This window comes from Chanodichthys erythropterus, chromosome 2 (genome assembly GCF_024489055.1).
Source record: "Chanodichthys erythropterus isolate Z2021 chromosome 2, ASM2448905v1, whole genome shotgun sequence".
In the NCBI taxonomy this organism is placed as follows: domain Eukaryota; kingdom Metazoa; phylum Chordata; class Actinopteri; order Cypriniformes; family Xenocyprididae; genus Chanodichthys; species Chanodichthys erythropterus.
The window spans coordinates 25638350-25659008 of NC_090222.1; the positions used below are offsets into that span (position 1 = coordinate 25638350).

The 20659-nt window shown below is 36.8% G+C and overlaps 2 protein-coding genes across 5 annotated transcripts; one reads left to right on the forward strand and one right to left on the reverse strand.

Annotated features, from left to right (window-relative positions):
* Window positions 1-2023: 2023 nt before the first annotated feature.
* On the forward strand, window positions 2024-10838 carry cnot3a (CCR4-NOT transcription complex, subunit 3a). Of its 4 annotated transcripts, none has more exons than XM_067406218.1 (19): window positions 2024-2163; window positions 2786-2846; window positions 2993-3060; window positions 3150-3224; window positions 3479-3568; window positions 3750-3878; window positions 3972-4067; window positions 4262-4481; window positions 4590-4717; window positions 4860-4910; window positions 5166-5216; window positions 5302-6202; window positions 6338-6443; window positions 6546-6687; window positions 6852-6936; window positions 7225-7423; window positions 8692-8824; window positions 8908-9033; window positions 9474-10838. In XM_067406218.1, the coding sequence occupies exons 2-19, from the start codon at window positions 2822-2824 to the stop codon at window positions 9570-9572; spliced, it is 2724 nt and encodes a 907-aa protein (XP_067262319.1). In that variant the 5' UTR covers window positions 2024-2163; window positions 2786-2821; the 3' UTR covers window positions 9573-10838. The 4 variants fall into 4 exon arrangements, with proteins under 4 accessions (XP_067262319.1, XP_067262327.1, XP_067262335.1 ...); XM_067406226.1 differs by having other exon boundaries at window positions 4265-4481; XM_067406234.1 differs by having other exon boundaries at window positions 4268-4481.
* A 73-nt stretch (window positions 10839-10911) lies between these two features.
* Window positions 10912-19501, reverse strand: prpf31 (PRP31 pre-mRNA processing factor 31 homolog (yeast)). Its single transcript, XM_067394487.1, has 14 exons — window positions 19369-19501; window positions 19065-19274; window positions 18902-18962; window positions 18739-18822; window positions 18531-18628; window positions 18263-18369; window positions 17593-17762; window positions 16345-16502; window positions 16167-16256; window positions 14711-14838; window positions 13491-13563; window positions 13254-13382; window positions 12459-12557; window positions 10912-12256 (listed from the first exon to the last, which is right to left on the reverse strand). Exons 2-14 carry the CDS (start codon window positions 19272-19274, stop codon window positions 12137-12139), a joined length of 1527 nt encoding a protein of 508 aa, XP_067250588.1. The 5' UTR covers window positions 19369-19501; the 3' UTR covers window positions 10912-12136.
* Between the last annotated feature and the right edge of the window lie 1158 nt (window positions 19502-20659).

The following is a 20659-nucleotide window of genomic DNA, read 5'->3' on the forward strand; positions in this document are numbered from 1 at the left end:
TAATAAAACATGACAAGATCTCAGAGTTAAACTGTGTCAGAAAAAAAAATTATCTTAATAATGTCCGAACATGGTCAGGTCAAAGTGTCTGAATAATTTTTGTTTCCAAATTTTTATCAGTTTTACTGGTAGTCCACTGTATGAAGAATTTTTGGGTAAAATATGTCACAGTTTACTTTATTTTGCTATCCTCACTTACATAAATGAACTATAGTGTCCTGCACCCACTAGCAAAAATATATCAAAAATATCAAAAATGTCTGAATAATTTTTGGTTTGACTATATATATGACTCTATATATGACTCTCTCTCTCTCTCTCTCTCTCTCTCTCTCTCTCTCTCTCTCTCTATATATATATATATATATATATATATATATATATATATATATACAGTACAGTCCAAAAGTTTGGAACCACTAAGATTTTTAATGTTTTTAAAAGAAGTTTCGTCTGCTCACCAAGGCTACATTTATTTAATTAAAAATACTATTTTTTTATTACTGTTTTCTATTTGAATATATTTCACAAAGTAATTTATTCCTGTGATGGCAAAGCTGAATTTTCAGCATCATTACTCCAGTCTTCAGTGTCACATGATCCTTCAGAAATCATTCTTATATGCTGATCTGCTGCTCAAGAAACATTTAATGTGTACAATTGTACAGAATATTTGTGTACAATATTTTTTTTCAGGATTATTTGATGAATAGAAAGTTCAAAAGAACAGTGTTTATCTGAAATCTAATCTTTTGTAACATTATAAATGTCTTTACTGCCACTTTTGATTGATTTAATGGATCCTTGCTGAATAAAGTATTCATTTCTTTAATTTCTTTTCAAAAAAATAAAAATAAAAATTCTTACTGACCCCAAACTTTTGAACGGTAGTGTATAATGCTACAGAAGCTTTGTATTTCAGATAAATGCTGTTCTTTTGACTTTCTATTCATCAAGGAATCCTGAAAAAAAAGTACACAACTGTTTTCAACATTGAAAATAATCATAAATGTTTATTGAGCAGCAAATCAACATATTAGAATGATTTCTGAAGGATCATGTGACACTGAAGACTGGAGTAACGATGCTGAAAATTCAGCTTTGCATCACAGGAATAAATTACTTTGTCAAATATATTTAAATAGTACACAGTTATTTTAAATTGTAATAATATTTCACAATATTACTGTTTTTTACTGTATTTTAATTAAATAAATGTAGCCTTGGTGAGCAGACAAACTTCTTTTAAAAACATTAAACATTAAAACATTTAAAAACTAAACATATTTTAGATGACATTTGTTAACAGATATTAAAATAATATTTTTATAATGAAACTAAATTCAATTTTTAATAAAATCATAATAATTGATTAGTGAAGAGATTTATTTTAACTCATCTTCCAGTTTATGTTATTAAATAGATTGCTCCAATAAGAAATGGTGGAGGGGGTAGAAATCACATATTAAAATTTTATAATTACAATTATTTTTAATTTTATAAAATAGTCTAGGAAGACAAACAATTGGTGAATAAAATTATTATGTACTACTACTATTATTAATATAGTTATAAAAAAAATACAAATCCCCATATGACTAGGGCCCAAAATAACTATATTAATTTTATTGGTATTTTGTACTTTGAAATAAATCTGAGTAATTAAATAAAATCCCATCATTATTATTCCCTCAACTGACTTACATTAATCGATTCCTTAAGCAATTATAAAAAAAAAAAAAAAATTAATAGATTTTCCAATTGTGAATTTTTCCTATTTAAACTAGTACAATTGTTACAAATCGAAAAATTGTGTTAAGACCCCAGGAGAAATCAATTTTTGTGAAGAGAACGGTCTTTTTCCGTAAATATAACCTTTCACCCAATATTTCATCCAATTGGATCAGCGGTCCAGCGGAAATGGTCACAACTTGAGAAATGATTGACAGACATTTTTAATGAATCATAAGAACGGAAAAAGACGAGAGGCGGGATCTTCAGCAGCGAGCAGTGGGCGGAGTCTGCCGTCCATCTTTAATGTACTGGACAGAAGGGGACTGACGAGCTGAAAACATTACCAAATTTGAAATAAGTAATTGGCGGATATTTTGGTCGTGGCTGTCACATAGAGATACTGACGAATATTACACACGTTTGAAAAAGGTATACGACGAATGTGCATTCAATTTAAGAGTTGAAATCCCCCACAATTTCTGTTGAAAAAACTATATGTGTGTGCTAGCAGAGCGTTAGCCGTCAGCGCTGCTCGACATCACAACAACAGCAGCTTAATCCATGTTAACTGCAGAAATAAGCAGTATACGGTCTATATATACTGCCAGGGTGATATTTTATCAGTGCAGATGAGATATGGCGATGAAATGCTGCTGATCTAACACGTTAGCATCAGCGTGGCTAGTGCTCAGTGATCAGAGACTGCGTAAATCTGCGTAAACACTGGTTGTGTTGGCGTAACGGTATACGTGACCTAAACTATGGGAACGATCAATTAAGTTTCTTGATATATTCTTTTATTAAGGAGGATTGCAAAGTCGAGATTTGCGTTTACTCGTTTACCTGTGAAGAACTCGAGTAAAGCGTAATTTTGTAGATATTAATCTTTTTCGGGACTCGGACAAATAGTGTAACGTCAATCGAGCAGAATGTGTTGATATTATCCTTTTCTATTGAGATGAGATTTATCTGTCAGGAGCAGTAGAAACGTTTACCATCTGCTTCACACTGAATGCTGTGCAAGTTAACAGTCTCTCTGATGTGCTTGCAGTGACAGAAGGTATGAAGACAGTATCATAGCGAAGCCATGGCTGATAAGAGAAAACTTCAAGGTAAGACATTATGATATAGAAAATATAATATCTTATTTTCTCTGTACTCTCCCCTGACACAACTGTTTGTACACAGTAGTTTCTATGGGGAGATTTTTTTCTTAATGATCATATAATCTCATGATCCAAATGCTTTACACAAATAGGTGAAATAGATCGATGTTTGAAAAAAGTTGCTGAAGGTGTCGAACAGTTTGAAGACATTTGGAAAAAGGTGAGATGTTATTAACATAACTAATGCTTAATGCCGAAAGGAATTGTGCACCTGTTTTATTTTACATTTTAATTTAATTTCATACTCAGCTTCACAATGCAGCCAATGCCAACCAGAAGGAAAAATATGAGGCAGATCTCAAAAAAGAGATTAAAAAGCTTCAGGTAAGAATGTGCTCATTTGACATTTAGTTTATTTTAAAACTTTCTGGAATGGTGTGAATCCAGACATGGGGAATAATAAAAATAGAGATGCATTCTTTGCTGTTGGACTAGATATTAGCACTGCTTGGCCAAACAATTTAGAGAAGCGGAACAAACTGTTGAATAAAATTAACTATTGTAAACTTTCTTTAGAACCAAGGGGAAAATATGTGTTCTCAATCAGTATAATTGTTCTCACCTGTTTTTCTTTTTAGCGGCTAAGAGATCAGATTAAGACATGGGTGGCATCCAATGAGATCAAAGACAAACGGCAGCTAGTGGAGAACCGCAAGCTTATTGAAACGGTAAAAGCGCATGTCGGATTTCTCATGGCTCTTTTATTTTAACACTCTTGTCACAGTTCCCAGAAATTCTTTTATACTTTGGATAAAAATATGATTGTCAACACGTTTAAATTAATTTTTAGAAGATATTTTTCCCAAGTCTTGCAGGCCTTAACCTGACATTCTGTCTCTTTCTCCTCAGCAAATGGAGCGCTTTAAGGTGGTTGAAAGAGAAACCAAGACAAAAGCCTATTCTAAAGAGGGGCTGGGCTTGGCTCAGAAAGTGGACCCAGCACAGAAAGAGAAGGAGGAAACGGAACAGTGGCTCACGGTACCAGAGGGCTTACGAATAACAGCGGGGGGTTGAAAAACTTTCAACAGGATGCAAGCAGTGCAGTAATTTCATGATTTCTCTTTCTCACAGAACACAATAGACACTTTGAACATGCAGGTGGACCAGTTTGAGAGTGAAGTTGAGTCCCTCTCTGTTCAAACGCGAAAGAAGAAAGGAGACAAGGAGGTCGTCTTTTCATTTTTTCCATTTCCCCCTCCTTACCTTTGACCGCTTTCCTATTTTATTATATCTTGATTCTTTCTTTTTTTTAGCCTGCCTTTTTTTATGCTTTCACTTTTCTGCACACACTAAACATGTTCTCATACTGTTCTGTTCTGTTTTTTTTGGGGGGGGTTTTGTGTATGTGTGTTTATCTTTAGAAGCAGGATCGGATTGAGGAGCTAAAGAGGTTAATCGAGAGACACCGGTATCACATTCGTATGTTAGAGACCATCTTGAGGATGCTGGATAATGATTCGATCCAGGTTGAAGCTATCCATAAGATCAAAGATGATGTTGAATACTACATTGACTCTTCGCAAGACCCAGATTTTGAAGAGAATGAGTTTCTCTATGATGATCTGGACTTGGAAGATATACGTAAGTCTGTGTGCGTGTTGCGTGTTGGTAAATAAAATGGCTAGTTGTTGACCTACTGAAAGAATTTGTCAAGATAGGTTACATTTACAAATATCTCTTTCTTTCTAGCGGCAGCCTTGATGGCGACGTCACCTCAGGGCCATATTGAAGATGAAATGTTCCTTCAGTCCAGCAGCACACCGACCTCCACCACTTCCTCTTCCCCTATCCCTCCATCTCCTGCTACAGGCACAACGGTAAACTGCTTTATTTTATTCTTCCTCCTGTCTCTGTCTGCAAAGTATCTCCATCATTCATAATGATTCCATTAATCATGCTTTCTTCTTAGCCACAGGATTGATTGTCTTACTATATTTTATATGTGAATGTTTTGCTCAGGAGATTTCAGAGGATAAGAGAGGTCGATCGACAGACAGTGAAGTCAGTCAGGTGAGACCTCAGTATCAGTTAAAGGTTTACACACTCACATGTTGTTTTAAACCTGTATGACTTTATTACAGTGAATGGGGAATGAAACTTACACTATAAAAATAATTGTATGGCTTCAGGAGGCTTAACATGTAATATGTAATATAACACACAAGTTGTATGTACCACTTTTATGGTGATTTGAAATGCCCATTACATTTGCATAGAACAGAGTGTCCAGCACAGTCTTCAGAATGTTCTTGTTTTGTGTTTCAGAATCATACAGATTTGGAACAACATGAGGAAATGACAGAAATGTCATTTTGGGTGAACTATCCCTTTAAATTGCACGCATGCTTAATAAAAAATGATATTTGTGTTTCTAACCTCATGGCTTTCTTGCTCCGCTCAGTCTCCTGTGAAGAACGGCAACCCATCTCTCTCGTCCTTCTCCTCGTCCGCCTCCTCAGGCTCCTCCTCCTCCTCCTCTTCGCTGGTTTCCATGGCTACTGTTGTCGGGGCCTGCACAGCCGTCTCCGGGGGCAGCAACCTGCTGGGAAGCTTTAGCAGTGCAGTGCAGCAGCATTCTTCTCAGTCTCAACAGCAAGCACAGGTCAAACTCTCCTCGACATCCGTACCCTCCAACAACACACCTAGCCCACCTAGCCACCCCACGCTACCTGCCTCCACTACTTCTTCTCTGCCCAGTTCCAGCACATCTGGCCCAGTTACTTCCAATTCCCAGTCCCAGGCTTCAACAGTACCTGGGCTCGAGGGCTCTAGACTGGGTTTGGGCCTGGGGAAAGGGGGTGTGACGGTCACCAGCAGCAGTAGTGTGGCTCAGATGCCAGTTCTGGGCATGTCTAGTTCTCTCAACATGGCAGGGCTTCTCTCAGGCTCTACCCCTGCCCCCTATGCCCAGGCAGCTGCAGGTGGAACAGCAAGTAGTACTTCCAGTGGTTCAGTGGGGAGCAGCAGTGGTAGTTCTGGCATATCTGTACCGAGCGGAGGTGCAGGGGGAGCAAGCACAGGCGCGACCAGTAACGGTACGGGTACAGGGGCAAGTATGGGCTTGCTAGGGTCCAGTCCAGGTCACGGGTCCCTAACCGGAGGGATTTTGAACCTGGTACCGGGGCAGACGGCTCTCCACGGGTCTGTGCAGGTACCCGTAAGCCCTGTGGGCACAACACCTGGAGGAGGAACTGGAGAGAGTGTATTGGGTGGGAATGGAAGCAGTTCTGTCTCGAGTGGAGGAGTTACAAACGTAGCTCCTGCAAGACCCCCCAGTGGCCTCAAACAAAACGGTGCAACCAGTGAGTGCTTTTGAGTCTGGCCAACAAATATTTAGCTGAAATTATGGCTGTATTTTTCAGCTTACTCTTTCGCCTCTTTATATATAGCCCCCCAAAATTATAACTTGTTCATTATTGGCAATTTTCTCCATACAGGTTACAGTGCTGTGGTTGCAGACAACACACCAGACTCCTCACTCAGCAGTGCCAGTCAATCACAAAACAGCCATTCCTCGTCCTCAAGCTCATCAACCAATCAAACGTGAGTATTTATCTGCATATCTTTGAATTATAATAAATATAACAGTAATATGATTGATTGATTTTCACTATCTTTCTCTCTCCTACTTCCTCTGCATTATAGTCTGGATAATGGTCCCAGTTTATTGAGTTCTATCACTCTACCCCCCTCCTCCCCATCACCTGCTTTCAATGACAGCACACCTGGTGGTGGGAGTTTGCTAAACGGCCCACACTCCTACACACCAAACACAGAAGCCATCAAGGTGTGTTATTTCATCCTGGCTGGACTACGTTCAGTCTATCAGTGGTGCAGAACTGACACACCTTAGAGTTTCTCAAAAGTCATGCCCATCACATACAGTGAAATCAGTGTCCTATAGATTTAAAATGTGCTTTTTCCTATGTAATTCCTTTTGGTCTTTTGCAGGCTCCTGAGCCACCAAGCTCTCTAAAAGCTATGGCAGAGCGAGCTGCACTAGGATTGGCACTGGATGGAGAAATCCCACCCTTAGGTACCTTACATGCTGACCTGTTTAACACAGAGTGTGCCTAACTATCCATTGGGAAACAGTATTTACAACAACTAATTTCAGCCCCTATTTGACATTTTTGTATGTTGTGCAGCTAACTGTTATGGCTCAGCATCCTTTATTACACTAAGCTTATGATAAAAATGACTCAACCAACACACAGCACACCCTGTCTAACAGTTCGACTGCAGTTAGTCTGCAAGAATAAACGTTACGTAAGGTAAAGAGCTGGTATAATCATCATTAACTCTAAAAATGTCTTTCCTTTAGAGCTGTTCTCAACATCCTCAGCTCCACCTGGACCCACAACAGCCCCTCAGCCTGCTGTTTCAGAGGTCAACCTGCCGCCATCTTTAGGGGCATGTCCGCTAGGCCCCACCCCCCTCACTAAAGAGCAGCTTTACCAACAGGCAATGCAGGAGTCAGCATGGACACACATGCCTCACCCATCTGATTCAGAGAGAATCAGGTACACATGCTGCTTGGTGGTCAGAAGAAAAGAAAAGAAGCCATATTATGCCTTTTTACAGTGTCTTGATTTTGTTTTCAGGTTCTATTAAAATAGGTTTTCATGCTTGAATGTTCAAAAAGCACTTTATATTTCACATATTTGACATTGTTGCAGCTAGGGATGCACGATAAATCGGCCATCATATAGTTATCAGCACGATAAGATAACTTGGATGATATATTAAAGATAATTGTTAAAAAGGGAAGCTAAAAACCATTATTTTCCGTGCAAAAATGATTCCATTTTATTTATCTATAGCGCATACATTTATGCTGTTGTCCAATGACTTGTTTGTATTATTTAGGCATTTTATTTTTAAGGCATCAGGGTTTTTTTTTTTTTTTTTTGGTAAAGAAAGTTGGCCATAGGATTGTAAAATTAATTTTAATTTTAAGCAATCTTACATTGGTTCACTATAGGCTACTGTACTATATATGTGATTTATGTTGAAGTGCTTGGGATATGGCTTTTAATGGTGCGACTTTTGTTTTTGTAATCGGGCTTTCAAAAATTATATAAAAATATTGATTCAGATTTATCAGTCAGTATATCAGGCATTGGCTTTCAAATATAAAGAGTTATCAGTATTAGCCAAAATGATGGAACTATAGTTTCGTTAGAACTATAGTTTCGGGAAACACCGGCTTGTTGAAGTATGTTGATAATGACGGAATTTGCGACCATAGTTGGCTAACAGTCCTTTTCGGAAAAGCACCCTTGTTTAGTTTCTGTCACTGTGTTGCCCTTCCTTCCGAAAAGCACAATGTGCTCTGATTGGTCAGCTGGACCGGTGTGTTGTGATTGGTCAGCCGCCTAGAGCGTGTTAGGGAAGTGTCACGCCTCGAGTTTTACACGGAAACAAAACATTAACCCAATTCAAATAGGCTTCACCCCCTTTTTGCATATGCCTGGGGGGGATTATTTAAATGAGGAATATTGTGATGTGTACTGTCCTGGAAGAAAACTCAAATACAATCAAGGCGCTTTAGGGAACTCAGAAGCAGTGCTTACTGATATAGAGAAAAACTCCCTATGAAGTGTACTTTGTTCTTTTTCATGCTCAAACAGCAACGTTACACAATGAAGACAGTTCTTTAAAATGAGTGACAATGCATTTTCTGTCAATGTCAAGCCATTCAAAAGCAAGCAGCTGCTCGTTAAGCTGAAGATGTAGGCCTAACATGACACAAACATTTTTTTTTTCTTTTTTCTTTTCCCATCTGTAGGCAGTACCTGATGAGAAACCCCTGCCCTACACCGCCATTCCACCACCAGGTGCCCCCGCATCATTCGGACTCTATTGAGTTCTACCAGAGATTGTCCACTGAAACACTCTTCTTCATATTCTACTACCTGGAGGTGTGCATTTGTTACTTTTATGAGCTTGTCTGTTGGATGTTGCAGTCTTCCAACTCTTTCTCTTGGCTGTCTTTTTCACTCAGGGCACAAAGGCACAGTACCTGTCGGCTAAAGCACTGAAGAAGCAATCGTGGAGGTTCCACACCAAATACATGATGTGGTTCCAACGGCACGAGGAACCCAAGACCATCACTGATGAGTTTGAACAGGTACCAACCCAGCACTGTTCTCATGCTCATCACTGAGGATAAATATGACAAAAGTTTAAATTTCTAATGATCCATGTAGAGTTGTCACAATACCAGTTTCAGTAGTCAATGCCAGTAAAATTGAACAATAAAAAAAAAAGATATTTTTTAATATATATGTGTATTACACACATTAAGGCTGCAAACCACTGTTTCAATAATTTTTTATAAGTAAATATTATTTTAAAAATGAATGTACACTACTGATCAAAAGTTGAAATGTTTTTGAAAGAAGTCTTATGCTCACCAAGGCTGCATTTACTTTATTACTAGCAGTAATATAATATATATATATATATATATATATATATATATATAAATATATTATAATTAGTTCCTGTGCTTTTACTTTGATTGGAGAATTTGCTCTGTTTTAATGAATATTCTTTTTCTGTCTGTAGGGCACGTACATTTACTTTGACTATGAAAAGTGGGGCCAGAGAAAAAAGGAAGGATTTACGTTTGAGTACAGATACCTGGAAGACCGAGACCTGCAGTGACTGATGGAGGAAGTGACGGAGAGAGAGAGATCGCTACGACAGAGATAACGCTGCTGTTGACATTCCGAGATGAACTCCATGTCGTGGTTAAAGTTGGATGTGAAGTTGGCCTTTTTCTTTAAAAGAGAGAGAGAGTAGGGGGTCGAGTGCCTGTTTACATGCAAACATTTGAACCTCCTTTAACTGAGTCTTTATCCCCTTCATTTCTGTTCTAACTGAAACCCCCCACATAGCCAAGTGACAGAAATAAATGGAAACGATTTGGTTTAGGATGCCACAGACAAAACATTTTGCTCGTAGTTTGTGTTTGGTGGAGTGCTGCATTAGCAAGTCTTATCCTCTTAGATGACATATACTGACTATGATGTACCGGCACTATGCGAGAACCCGAGTTTAATACATTGATTGGTTGTTCTTAGTTCATTGAGCCCCTCTGGGAGTGTTTAGGCACTGTGACTTTGCCTTGCGAGATAATGTGTCGACCATTAAATTGCTATGCAATTGAATTCCTCTCGACCTCCCTACCATTATCATTACCTAAATGTGGTTTTGCTAGACCGCAGAAAAGTTGGCGTCGATAGGGTAATGTTCTGTAGCATCTATCTTACATATGTTCACAAGCAAGGTGGGTTGACGTTGTCAGCCTTCAAAGTGGCGTGTGATTATTTGTCTGTTAAACATGGCATGAGTGATCTCACTTCAAAAATATCTAATAAAAAGACAAAGATTAAAATATGTACAAGTTAAAAACCTTATTTTTCTTTCTTTCAGTGTCCTTTAGGTTGTCCATGGCTGAATATTTTTGTTGTGTGGAAGTGTGCATGTAAAGTAAAACAAAAACCTTCCTGTTATTTTTGAAGTCACATCTCGAATTTAGTCTCACATACCCTGCTGGACAGTTTTCCTTATTAAAAAACAAAAAAATCATTGTTCTGTTACTCCATTTATCAGGCAAAGCTTTTTAAAACACCCCACATTGTGACATGATCCCATGCGACTTTCCATTCATTTCAGTTTCCTCTATTGTTTGGGGAGAACAACAGGCTTGACCAACACACAATATGATATTAATGTGATGAGATGGAAAAGTATTTTTGATGCACAGGGCAGCTGTTTGCATTATCTATTTCTCTCTGATAATAAAACAAATACCATCATCCTTGCCTTTTTGACATGGACAGGACAGCATGCGATTGTGATGTCGCTTCGTAGGTTGAGAGGAAACAAAAAAACAGAGTTGTAAAATTTCAATAAAATACTTTTGTGATGCAGTGTCAGTGTTTTTGTTGTCTCCATTAACAAGTGGCATCTTTATGTAAGTGATAATATACATCCAGCAGTTGCATGTCAGGTCCTAATCACCAGATTAGGGTTTATTCCACTTATTACATGGCTCCTTACCAAAAAATAATAATAATTGGGTATTAAGTTTTAGGTTTATGTGAGAAAACAACAGCATACAACAGTCATATAATAGATTGGTCTGCAATTGGTTAAAAAGAGGTGTGTAATAAAGCATATTAAAAAGATCATCTTATTTTTAAATATTCAAAAATGAGCAGAGCACCACATCTAGTAAACTTGTCTCAAATGCGCTTCTCACAAAAACACAACTAAGACATTTTTCCAATGGCATTGTGTTCCTTGGCCTACCATTATGTAAAAGTTAACACTGAAAATGTCACATAATTCATTAAAATGTATTACATAAACATGGAATGTTGCATAACAGGATTGACAGGTAGCTTAATAGGATAAATGTGACAGCAGAATTTCTTTCATTATACATAACCATTTTGTTAGTTAGAACTGCTTTGTTGTACACCCTCTTATTGCTACAATTATCCTACAATAAAGTGTGAAAATCAATACTAGAAACACCCAGAAAACATTTACTTCTGTTGAGGAGCATTAAATAAATTTGACAAGAGCTTTTTGACATTCAACCTTTAATTTTGAAACTAATGTTTTTAGATATTTATGACGTATCAAAATGTAATGTGAAAGCTCCTATATGTATATGGGGAAAATGTGTCTCTACAGTATATACAGTATAAAGACTTGCATATTCAAGCATGTTTTATACATACCAACCAAAACTAAATGAAATTCTCCTGGGAGGCATTTCCTCACTGACAGAAAACACAAAAAATAACTAAGCTGGCTTCAAACTAAAATAAAAAAGGACTAGTGAAAATTTTTGTACAACTAGACGAGCAACTTTACTCAATTTAAGATTTAAGCGTCTGAAGTGGAAAAAAAAAAAAAAAAAATTAAAACAACTTGCATTTGTCATGTTCTTTGTGATTTATATACAACACAATTCCTTTGTACACATAAAAGAAAAAGGAACAAAAATCAAAATGTACACCAGAACATGTTGCTCTCCTTTTTCTGCACAAAAAAGAAGATCTTCAGTCACATGTCCTCATGCTGTCCTCATAATGTCACCATCCCCACACAAGTCCGTCTGAGTGGGTGTGTGACAGAGTATAAATTAGCAGTTGAAGTGTGAATCCGTCCATGGCTGTCGATGTATGGTTTCCTCCGTCTAACGTACAGCCTCACACCTTGTCCTCCTTCTCACGCTTAATCTTGAGGAACTCAGCCATGTTGGAGAAATATTTCTGATTGGCTTCGGCCACCTTCTTTTCTGCAGCCTGTGGGTTCACAATCTCGAGCCCCTGACAGAGAGCAGACAGTGAACAGACCGTTAATTAACAAATCAACCAAACCACAGCTGTCAGTCACTGTTTCAGCAAGGGAACAACACGGAAACTGTGGAACTGTGGCGGGAATAATTTAAATGTGAAGGGTGTAACTCCACCTCTAGATGCACCAAAAGAACAGCAAAAATAATCACTTCTCAAAAATGAGTTTGTGTACCTGTAAAGGAGTGAAGGCCACACTTGAGCTGGTTCCAGATGATCGGTCTCTGACAGTGGACTTCCCACCGTACGTCATGCTCTGCTTTTGCAGTGTCCGCTGCAGAAACAAAACATTTACAAGTCCTTATGCATAGAAGTGATAATTAAACACCAATGTAAACAAATAATTATGAAACAAATCTATATTAAATGTTCAAAAATTTGGGGTCAGTTTTTAAAGACATTAATACTTTTAATCAGCAAGGACACATTAAATTGATGGGAAGTGACAGTAAAGAGCTTTATTTCAAATAAATGCTGTTTGTTGTTTTTTGAACTTTCTATTCATCAAAGAATGAAAAAAAATAATCACAGTTTACACAAAAATATTAAGCAGCACAACTGTTTTCAACATTGATAATAATAATAATAATAATAATAATAATAATAATAAATGTTTCTTGAGCACCAAATCAACATATTAGAATGATTTCTGAAGGATCATGTGACACTGAAGCCTGGAGTAATGACTGCTGAAAATTCAGTTTTACCATCACAGGAATAAGTTCAATTTTTTATTTATTTTTATTATTAATTTTTACTGTTTTTAATGATTTTTTTTAATCAAATAAATGCAGCAATTGTGAGCAGAAAAGTTTTTAAAAACTTTTTTTTTTTTTTTACCTACTCCAAACTTTTGAACAGTAGTGTATATAAATACATTTAAGAATTGAAGATGTTACATTTAAAAACTTTTAAGAAATTGAATTTTTTCTTACAATTTTGTAATTGGTGTAACAGTAGACATACGTACCTGTAAAGATTTGGATATTCTGGCCTTGGTGGAGTCATTGACCTGAGCTTGCCTGACCCTGCCACTGCCAGATTTTCCCAGCTGACCGAGACTGAAGCCCAGATCCTCCTGATAAGCATCATCCTCGATCTTACAGGGAGAGTGACAGAAACTTTGTAATGGACTGTTTTGAAATTCCATGGATGGATACAGCAGCTAAACATACTAATGGAGCAATACTGATAGAAGTTAACTAACCTCTGCAAATGTCATTCTGTTGGCATGTTTCCTGATTTCTGTCAGACCCAGCCTCTCTTTCATCTTACGATACCTGAAAGAACAGGGGGGGAAAAAAGGTAGTCAAAACAAAAGTTCATATATAGGTCATATTTAAGAAAAAAATAAAATAATATATTATAATATAATAACATTTCCCCTTTCTTTCGCTAAAAGGTGCAGTACGCGATTTCTGAGAAACACAGTGGACTGGCCCAAGCACCACAACACACTTGTAGCCAATTAGCAGTAGGGGGCGTATTCACTCATGATGGGGGAGGAGAGAGTGAGCAAGAGGAAGATTTTAAGAAAGAGTGTAGAAAGAGACAGCTGAGAGACATTACAAAAGAGAAAAGGTCTGAGGAATATCACTGGAAAAAAGAAGGGTTATAATAAATTATATTAGAAAAGCATTCCAGCACTGGAGAAACTTTTGAGAGTGGGAAGGCCTGAAAACGGACGCAGAGGTTGTGTTGTTTCTGCTCCATATGCGAGTAACTTTGGTTTTGCTTTTTTTTTTTTTTTACAGAACCAAGACATGCTGTTGTTGTAGTGTTAACTATAGTAACAGGACAGTTTTGAGTGTCATCGTTTGTCTGAAGCTGGTGTGCTGCTGGTGACTAGACAAACAACCAACTCTTGCTTTATATACTCCTGTCTACTGTATGTTCATTTTTTGTTCTTCCTTGTCGTTCGTTATCTTTGCTTTATTTTTTGCAAAGCATTATTTTCCTTCACTTCAGCTATGATAGAAACCTCTACTCTTTCATTGCACATTTGGGGGTGAATTAATGAAGAAAGGGGTGTTTGTTTAGGTTGATTTCAAATATCAACAGTTTCTCTCAGAAATCACTTACTGCACCTTTAATTGCCAAGAAATATGTCAATGAAATATTTTAAATAAAAATTATGAAATTGTCAAAACTCTACTGTATAAACGAACGTAATCTAAACAAATCTTGTTTTTGTACTTCCCTTTTAATTTTAAAATAATTACAGTGCAAATGTTTTAATTTCAGACAAAATATAATCAAAAATAATAGTTAAAACACAACGTTCTGTCACAAAGCTTATATAAGGTCATTATGGTACTTCCCCTTTCAAATTTCTTTTGCTTATGTCAAGAAAAATATTGCAATGCAAAATCTAAGGTTCTGTTAGATTCACAGGGACCCATCATGCCCACCCCTTATGACTCTCACCTTCTTCCTCCTCTCTTCTTCCTCTGTCCATCCAGGGGAGCTGGAAGAGGCTTCACCTGCTTGACTGGTGGGGGCTCCTGCCATTTATCAAACTTTCGCTCAATCTCTTCCTTCAGATCATAGCCAACCTGCACACAAACAAACAAACGAACAAGTTAATCAAGACAAATTTATATAGTTTGTTTATTAAGTTTTTACGCCATGTTAGCATCATGGCTATTTACATAGCAAAAAATTTCAGTATCATCCATAACATTTATATTATATAAAACATTTCAACTTAACATAAGATAGAAAATCTAAAATACTTTTAGGTGGTACATTTTCAAATATTCCCACGCAAGCATGTTTCTGAATAAAAGCATTTTCTAGCAGCATCATAAAAATTACAATTCAACAAAATATGCTTAATAGTCAAAGGAACTTTACATGAAAGACATAAAGGAGGAACTTCACTTATTAATAAAAACCCATGGGTAAGTCTTGAGTGCCCCAGTCTACACCTAGTGAAGACAACTTGATCATGTCTTGATTTGAAATTATAGAAGGTACTTCTTTTTATACTATGGTTTATTTCATACAGCTTATTTTTATTTTCATCCCATTCTTTCTGCCCAAATTAATATAGTACTTCTACATTTTCTTACAGTCAAACTTCATCATCTGAAATTGGTAAACTGTACAGCGATGCAGACAATAGGTCCTTTTACACAGAGCAGTGCATTCCGATGACAATTGGTTTAAAAGTCCAATCCAAATGAAAATGCTCCATTTAAACACCTCAATTGTAATAAAAATGCCCAAACTGATTAATATTTCAATCGGTTTGAAAGGGATGGGATAAAACTTTTCTAATCTATGCAATAGGACATGTAAACACTTGATCAGATTGAAAACCGAAACTGGAAAGTTTTGCGCATGTGCAATGATGTAGAAATGGCGTGATGATGTATGACGCATGGAACAAACTGTTTAATAAAATGTTGTTTAATATAATAAACAGCTGTCATGTCAATCTAAAATTCTCTTTCCATTCATCATCTGTGAAGTGGTGCAGGACAACGTGGTCCCACAAGTCCACTTTCGGACTCCCATCTGTAGACGTCTTGTTTTGGGCAAGGGAATGGGTGTTTTTACTAACTGTAATATAATCATTACATGGCACAAAGCTTTGTGTGCTTGTCATCTCCTAATTAGGACCCAAAAGAGATAACTATTAAGTCTGCTTTTTAAAACAAAGAAAAGGAGGTTGGTTAATATGCGACAACAGCAGGAAACCCTGTATATTTGTGCAGTGTGTACGGAAAAAAAAATTAAATCCGATTTAAAGCTTATGACAAACATGATCACTTTATTTAGCGTTCATTTAAACAATGTTCGAATTCAAATGGAATGATTTAATTCCAACTTAAACATAAGTGTCCATGTAAACTTGGCTACTGATGCAATCACTGACCTTGCCATCAGCACTCTCATGAAAACTGTCCACACGAGAAGCCAGAGTGCATTTAGCTGCAACCAGACGAGCTGCTTTTCTCCTCAGATCCTGGAAACAGAGAAAAATGGAATGTTATACTAAATAAAAACGAAGAAATAAAAAATAATTAAGTGAAAGCAAAAAGTTTGATGCTCACTGGAGGCAGAGACTGCACTACATCACAGTGGTAGATGTAGCCTGTGTGGGGCAGCAGGGATGTGCTGCTGAATCCAGACAGTGTCCTCCGCTGAGCTCCCAGCAACATCAGATTACATGCAGGCATCTTGGACAGGTTAGTCAGCCCACCAGCAACACCTGTAATGAGGGGGAAAGATATATATGTGGTCAGAAAGAAAAAAAAAAAAAAGAAAAAAAAAAACAGATCAGAAACAGAAGGTATGAAAAGCGGTATATTTGATTTCAATCAAGCATAAGCATCTTCAGTGAATAATTCACCCAAAAAGCTAAAACAACTTTCTTTACAATTAACCTCTTGCTTCCCACATAATTAAAGGGATAGTTCACCCAAAAATGAAAATTTGATGTTTATCTGCTTACCCCCAGGGCATCCAAGATGTAGATGACTTTTTTTCTTCAGTCGAACGCAAATGATGATTTTTAACTGCAACCGCTGCCGTCTGTCAGTCAAATAATAGCAGTGATTGGGAACTTGAACAATAAGAGTCGAAAAAACTTCCATAGACAAATCCAAATTAAATCCTGTGGCTCGTGACGGCACATTGATGTCCTAAGACACGGTTTGTGCGAGAAACCGAACAGTATTTATATAATTTTTTACCTCTAATACACCACTATGTCCAACTTCGTTCAGCTTCCGGCTAGTGAGGTCGGATCGCGCTCTGACAACGGAAGTGATGTCTCGCGCTCATTGAAGTATATGGGCGAGACATCACTTCCGTCTTCAGAACGCGTTTTTTGACCTCACTAACAGGAAGCTGAACGAAGTTGGACATAGTGGTGTATTAGAGGTAAAAATTATATAAATAATGTTCGGTTTCTTGCACAAACCGATCGTTTCGTGTCTTAGGACATCAATGTGTCGTCACGAGCCGCAGGTTTTAATTTTGATTAGTCTAAGCAAGTTTTATTTACTGTTATAGTTGAAGTTCCCATCCACTGCTATTATTTGACTGACAGAGGGCAGCGGTTGCAGTTAAAAATCATAATTTGCGTTCGACTGAAGAAAAAAAAGTCACCTACATTTGGGATGCACTGGGGGTAAGCAGATAAACATCAAATTTTCATTTTTGGGTGAACTATCCCTTTAAGTCAAGTAGTAGTTAGTAGTTCAAGAAGCAGTTTGGAACAACAGATGTAAATGACAATTGTAATTTTTGGGCAAACTATGCATTTTATCCAGCAGCCTTAACCCTCTTGTTCTCACCCATGATCTTGGCAGCAGTTGAAGCTCCGACAATAATGGAAAGATTTGGAGCAATAAATGACATCCTGGATTCCACATATTCATAGATCCTGTGTTTTGATTGGTTGAGCTCAAGGGCCATGTCACACGCTTCCTCCAATCGCTGGAGCTCATCATCACCAAGCATAGTTCTGCCAACATCCAATCATTTCATTAGAAAACCAGCAAAATTATACTACCTATCAAAAGTTTGTTCTCGAAAGATTAAGATTGTTCTTGAAAGAAGTTTCTGATGCTTATCATGGTTGCATTTATTTGATAAAATAAATAAATAAAATGTTATTTATTCCTGTGATGACAAAGCTGAATATTCAGCAGCCATTACTGCAGTATTCAGTGTCACATGATCCTTCAGAAATCATTCTAATACGCTGATTTGGTGCTTAAGAGAAAATTCTTATCAATTTTACAAACAATTGTGCTGAATTTGTTTTATGATTCTTTAATAAATTGAAATTTCAAAAAACAGCATTTATTTGAAATAAAAACAAATTACTTTACCGTCACTTTTGATCAATTTAATCTATACTGTTTGAATAATTACATTTCTTAGCCCAACTTTTAAACAGTAGCGAATATTTACAATAAACAAGGTTCTCTTCCAATAATCATACCGAATCTATCTACTCACCCTTGTGTTGTTGAGGCGGTGACACTGACCACCATGATAGTAGCATTGGTCAGGATCTGCTGGAGGGTCTCGTTGTTTTTGCACTTCTCGAGATTGTTGCCCAGCTCCTGAAGACACACAAACAAATATTAATTATATTACACACACACACAAGAACTTCAGTTTACACCTCGTCAATGACAAAACAGATCAGAGGATGTAATTAATATGATGCCATTTTTTGCATGAATGGGCTGCCCACAAATGCTTGAGACTAACAGGTTTCTACCTTAACAGTTCTGATATAATCTAGTGCATTTGGCACCAGGGACTCCAGTTCAGGAAATCTTTTGGAGTACTTGTCACGAACAAACTTGTGAATTATATCTGGGGAGGAAATAAAGAGGAATCAATGTTATTGTGCTTGAAAAGTTTTATAAATCTTGTCATTTGACATTGATGAATGATATTCAAAATAAAATGAACAGTAAACTCACTAAGTTCGTTGTCTATTTCCACTGTCAGATTGTTGGCGGCGACAATGAGTCTGTATTCTGGGTCTGCTTCAACAGGTCCAGACACTGAAGAGAGTAGAGAAAATGTCAATATTTATCAGCATTCAGCAAACGTTCAACGTTTCGTAAAGTAGAAGGATGTTACCTTCCGAATTCTTTCGTTGATTTCCAACATATAGACCGATTTTATCCATGATTTCAGAAAACTGTGGAAAGTCAAGTTTGCATTAAGTTAGTGTAATGCTTCAGGGAGAAGGTACTTATAAGAATCCAGTTTTAGATTAATATGATTAAAGTCAAAAACTCACTGGCTTGCTGTGTCTTAATTTTGCTATGGATGTGACACTCTCCGTCCCACTGTAATCCACCTCCATCTCTTCGGGTATGTCCTCCAGACCCCCAGCTTGTCTCTCGCCGGGTTCCCCATCACTCTCACCCTCTTCTCCACCGGGGTACAGCCCGTCCTCCTCTTCTCCTGCCTCCTCCAAGTCGGCAAGCAGCTCGTCTGCTAAAGACATCTACGAATAGAGCAAGAAAATAAACGCCAACTTAGATAATAAACAACCGCTTTTACTGAACGAGTTTTCAGGGTAAAAATGAACTACAACTTACCTTTCAGAGCGTCTCTTTTCTTCTCACTTTAAGAAATAAGAAAATGAGCTAACATGCAACGATTTACCAACGCAAAACACCGAACAACACGCTGAAGTCGCAGGCTAAATGCGTCACAAGTTTTACAGCAAAGGCTTCTGGGAAATGTGTTCAGGAACGCTTATGGTATTTTCCCGTAGACGGTAAAATTTTCCACGATTAAGTTATCAAACATATTTGACAAAGCTATCAAAAGTGTCAAAATGTAGCAATCTACTTTTCTTTTATTAAAGGAATAAATGTTATATAAATATTATAACCCTGCCAGCAACATCTGGGACATCTAACGTAAATACACTTTAAAAACCTAATTTGTGTAATCTTAAAGCTTTTTTTTTTTTTTTTTTTTTTTTAGAAATAAACAATAAATAAATATAAAAGTAAAGAAAATAATATTAATAAAATCTTTTATTAAATGGTTGTGCATGGAATTCAGTTTGTGTAAATTTTGTGTTAACTAAGTAAATGAGAAAACAGAATGAGATCTGTGGCATTCTGTAGAGCAAGTGTCAAGGTGATGTTTCTAGACTGCCACATTTTTTAAGGAATGTTTTTCTCCTTTTTTATTGTAATGGGGTAAAATCATAGGGTAATGGGGTTGCATGCAAAATGTGTGACAGACCTATACAATATTTCATGTTCACAATTATTTTTTAATCGTACTATTTCTATTAATTTTATGTTAGATAATAGTTTATAAACATATCTAATAGGTCACATAACAAAGACATGGGATTTCATCAGTATTGTGAAATGTGCAGAAGAGTTGACACATCTTTAACTTGTTTTATTTCATGATACTAATCATAATTTTAATGGAAGTTTAAGTTATATTATAGAAAAATGCACCAAAATAATATTACAAAGTTAAAGCAAGATTTTACACAGAAGGTATAAGACAGAACAATTTATTGTCATCAAACATTTCAATAAATGTTTCACAGTTTCCATGTTATTTTCACTCCCTCAGCTTCATACAGAATATTATGAAACCTCTAAATGAACGTGATGAAATGATCTGGATTACCTCAGATGTTTGAATGAATGATAAGACTGAAAACTAAAAATGAATGAATAAATAAGTCAATTAATAGTCATGTATGCTGATTTCTCTTTTTTTTTTTTCACGCCAAGCAATAATTACTGCTTCAAAATGAATAAAGGAAAAGCTCATGTCAAATACATTATTAGAAAATAACACCTGCGGAGAGACACATCATAGGACAACTAGATACAGACTGACATCTAGAAA

Excerpts from the sequence above, each read along its gene's own strand:
- cnot3a (XM_067406218.1), top strand. The coding sequence starts at position 2,822 with ATGGCTGATAAGAGAAAACTTCAAG. Across the intron at positions 3,061-3,149 it reads TTGAAGACATTTGGAAAAAG|CTTCACAATGCAGCCAATGC; the intron begins GTGAGATGTTAT and ends TTTCATACTCAG. Across the intron at positions 4,068-4,261 it reads AGAAGAAAGGAGACAAGGAG|AAGCAGGATCGGATTGAGGA; the intron begins GTCGTCTTTTCA and ends GTTTATCTTTAG.
- prpf31 (XM_067394487.1), bottom strand. The coding sequence starts at position 19,274 with ATGTCTTTAGCAGACGAGCTGCTTGCCGACTTGGAGGAGGCAGGAGAA. Across the intron at positions 16,503-17,592 it reads AACTGCTGCCAAGATCATGG|GTGTTGCTGGTGGGCTGACT; the intron begins GTGAGAACAAGA and ends CCCTCATTACAG. Across the intron at positions 16,257-16,344 it reads TAGTGCAGTCTCTGCCTCCA|GATCTGAGGAGAAAAGCAGC; the intron begins GTGAGCATCAAA and ends CTCTGTTTCCAG.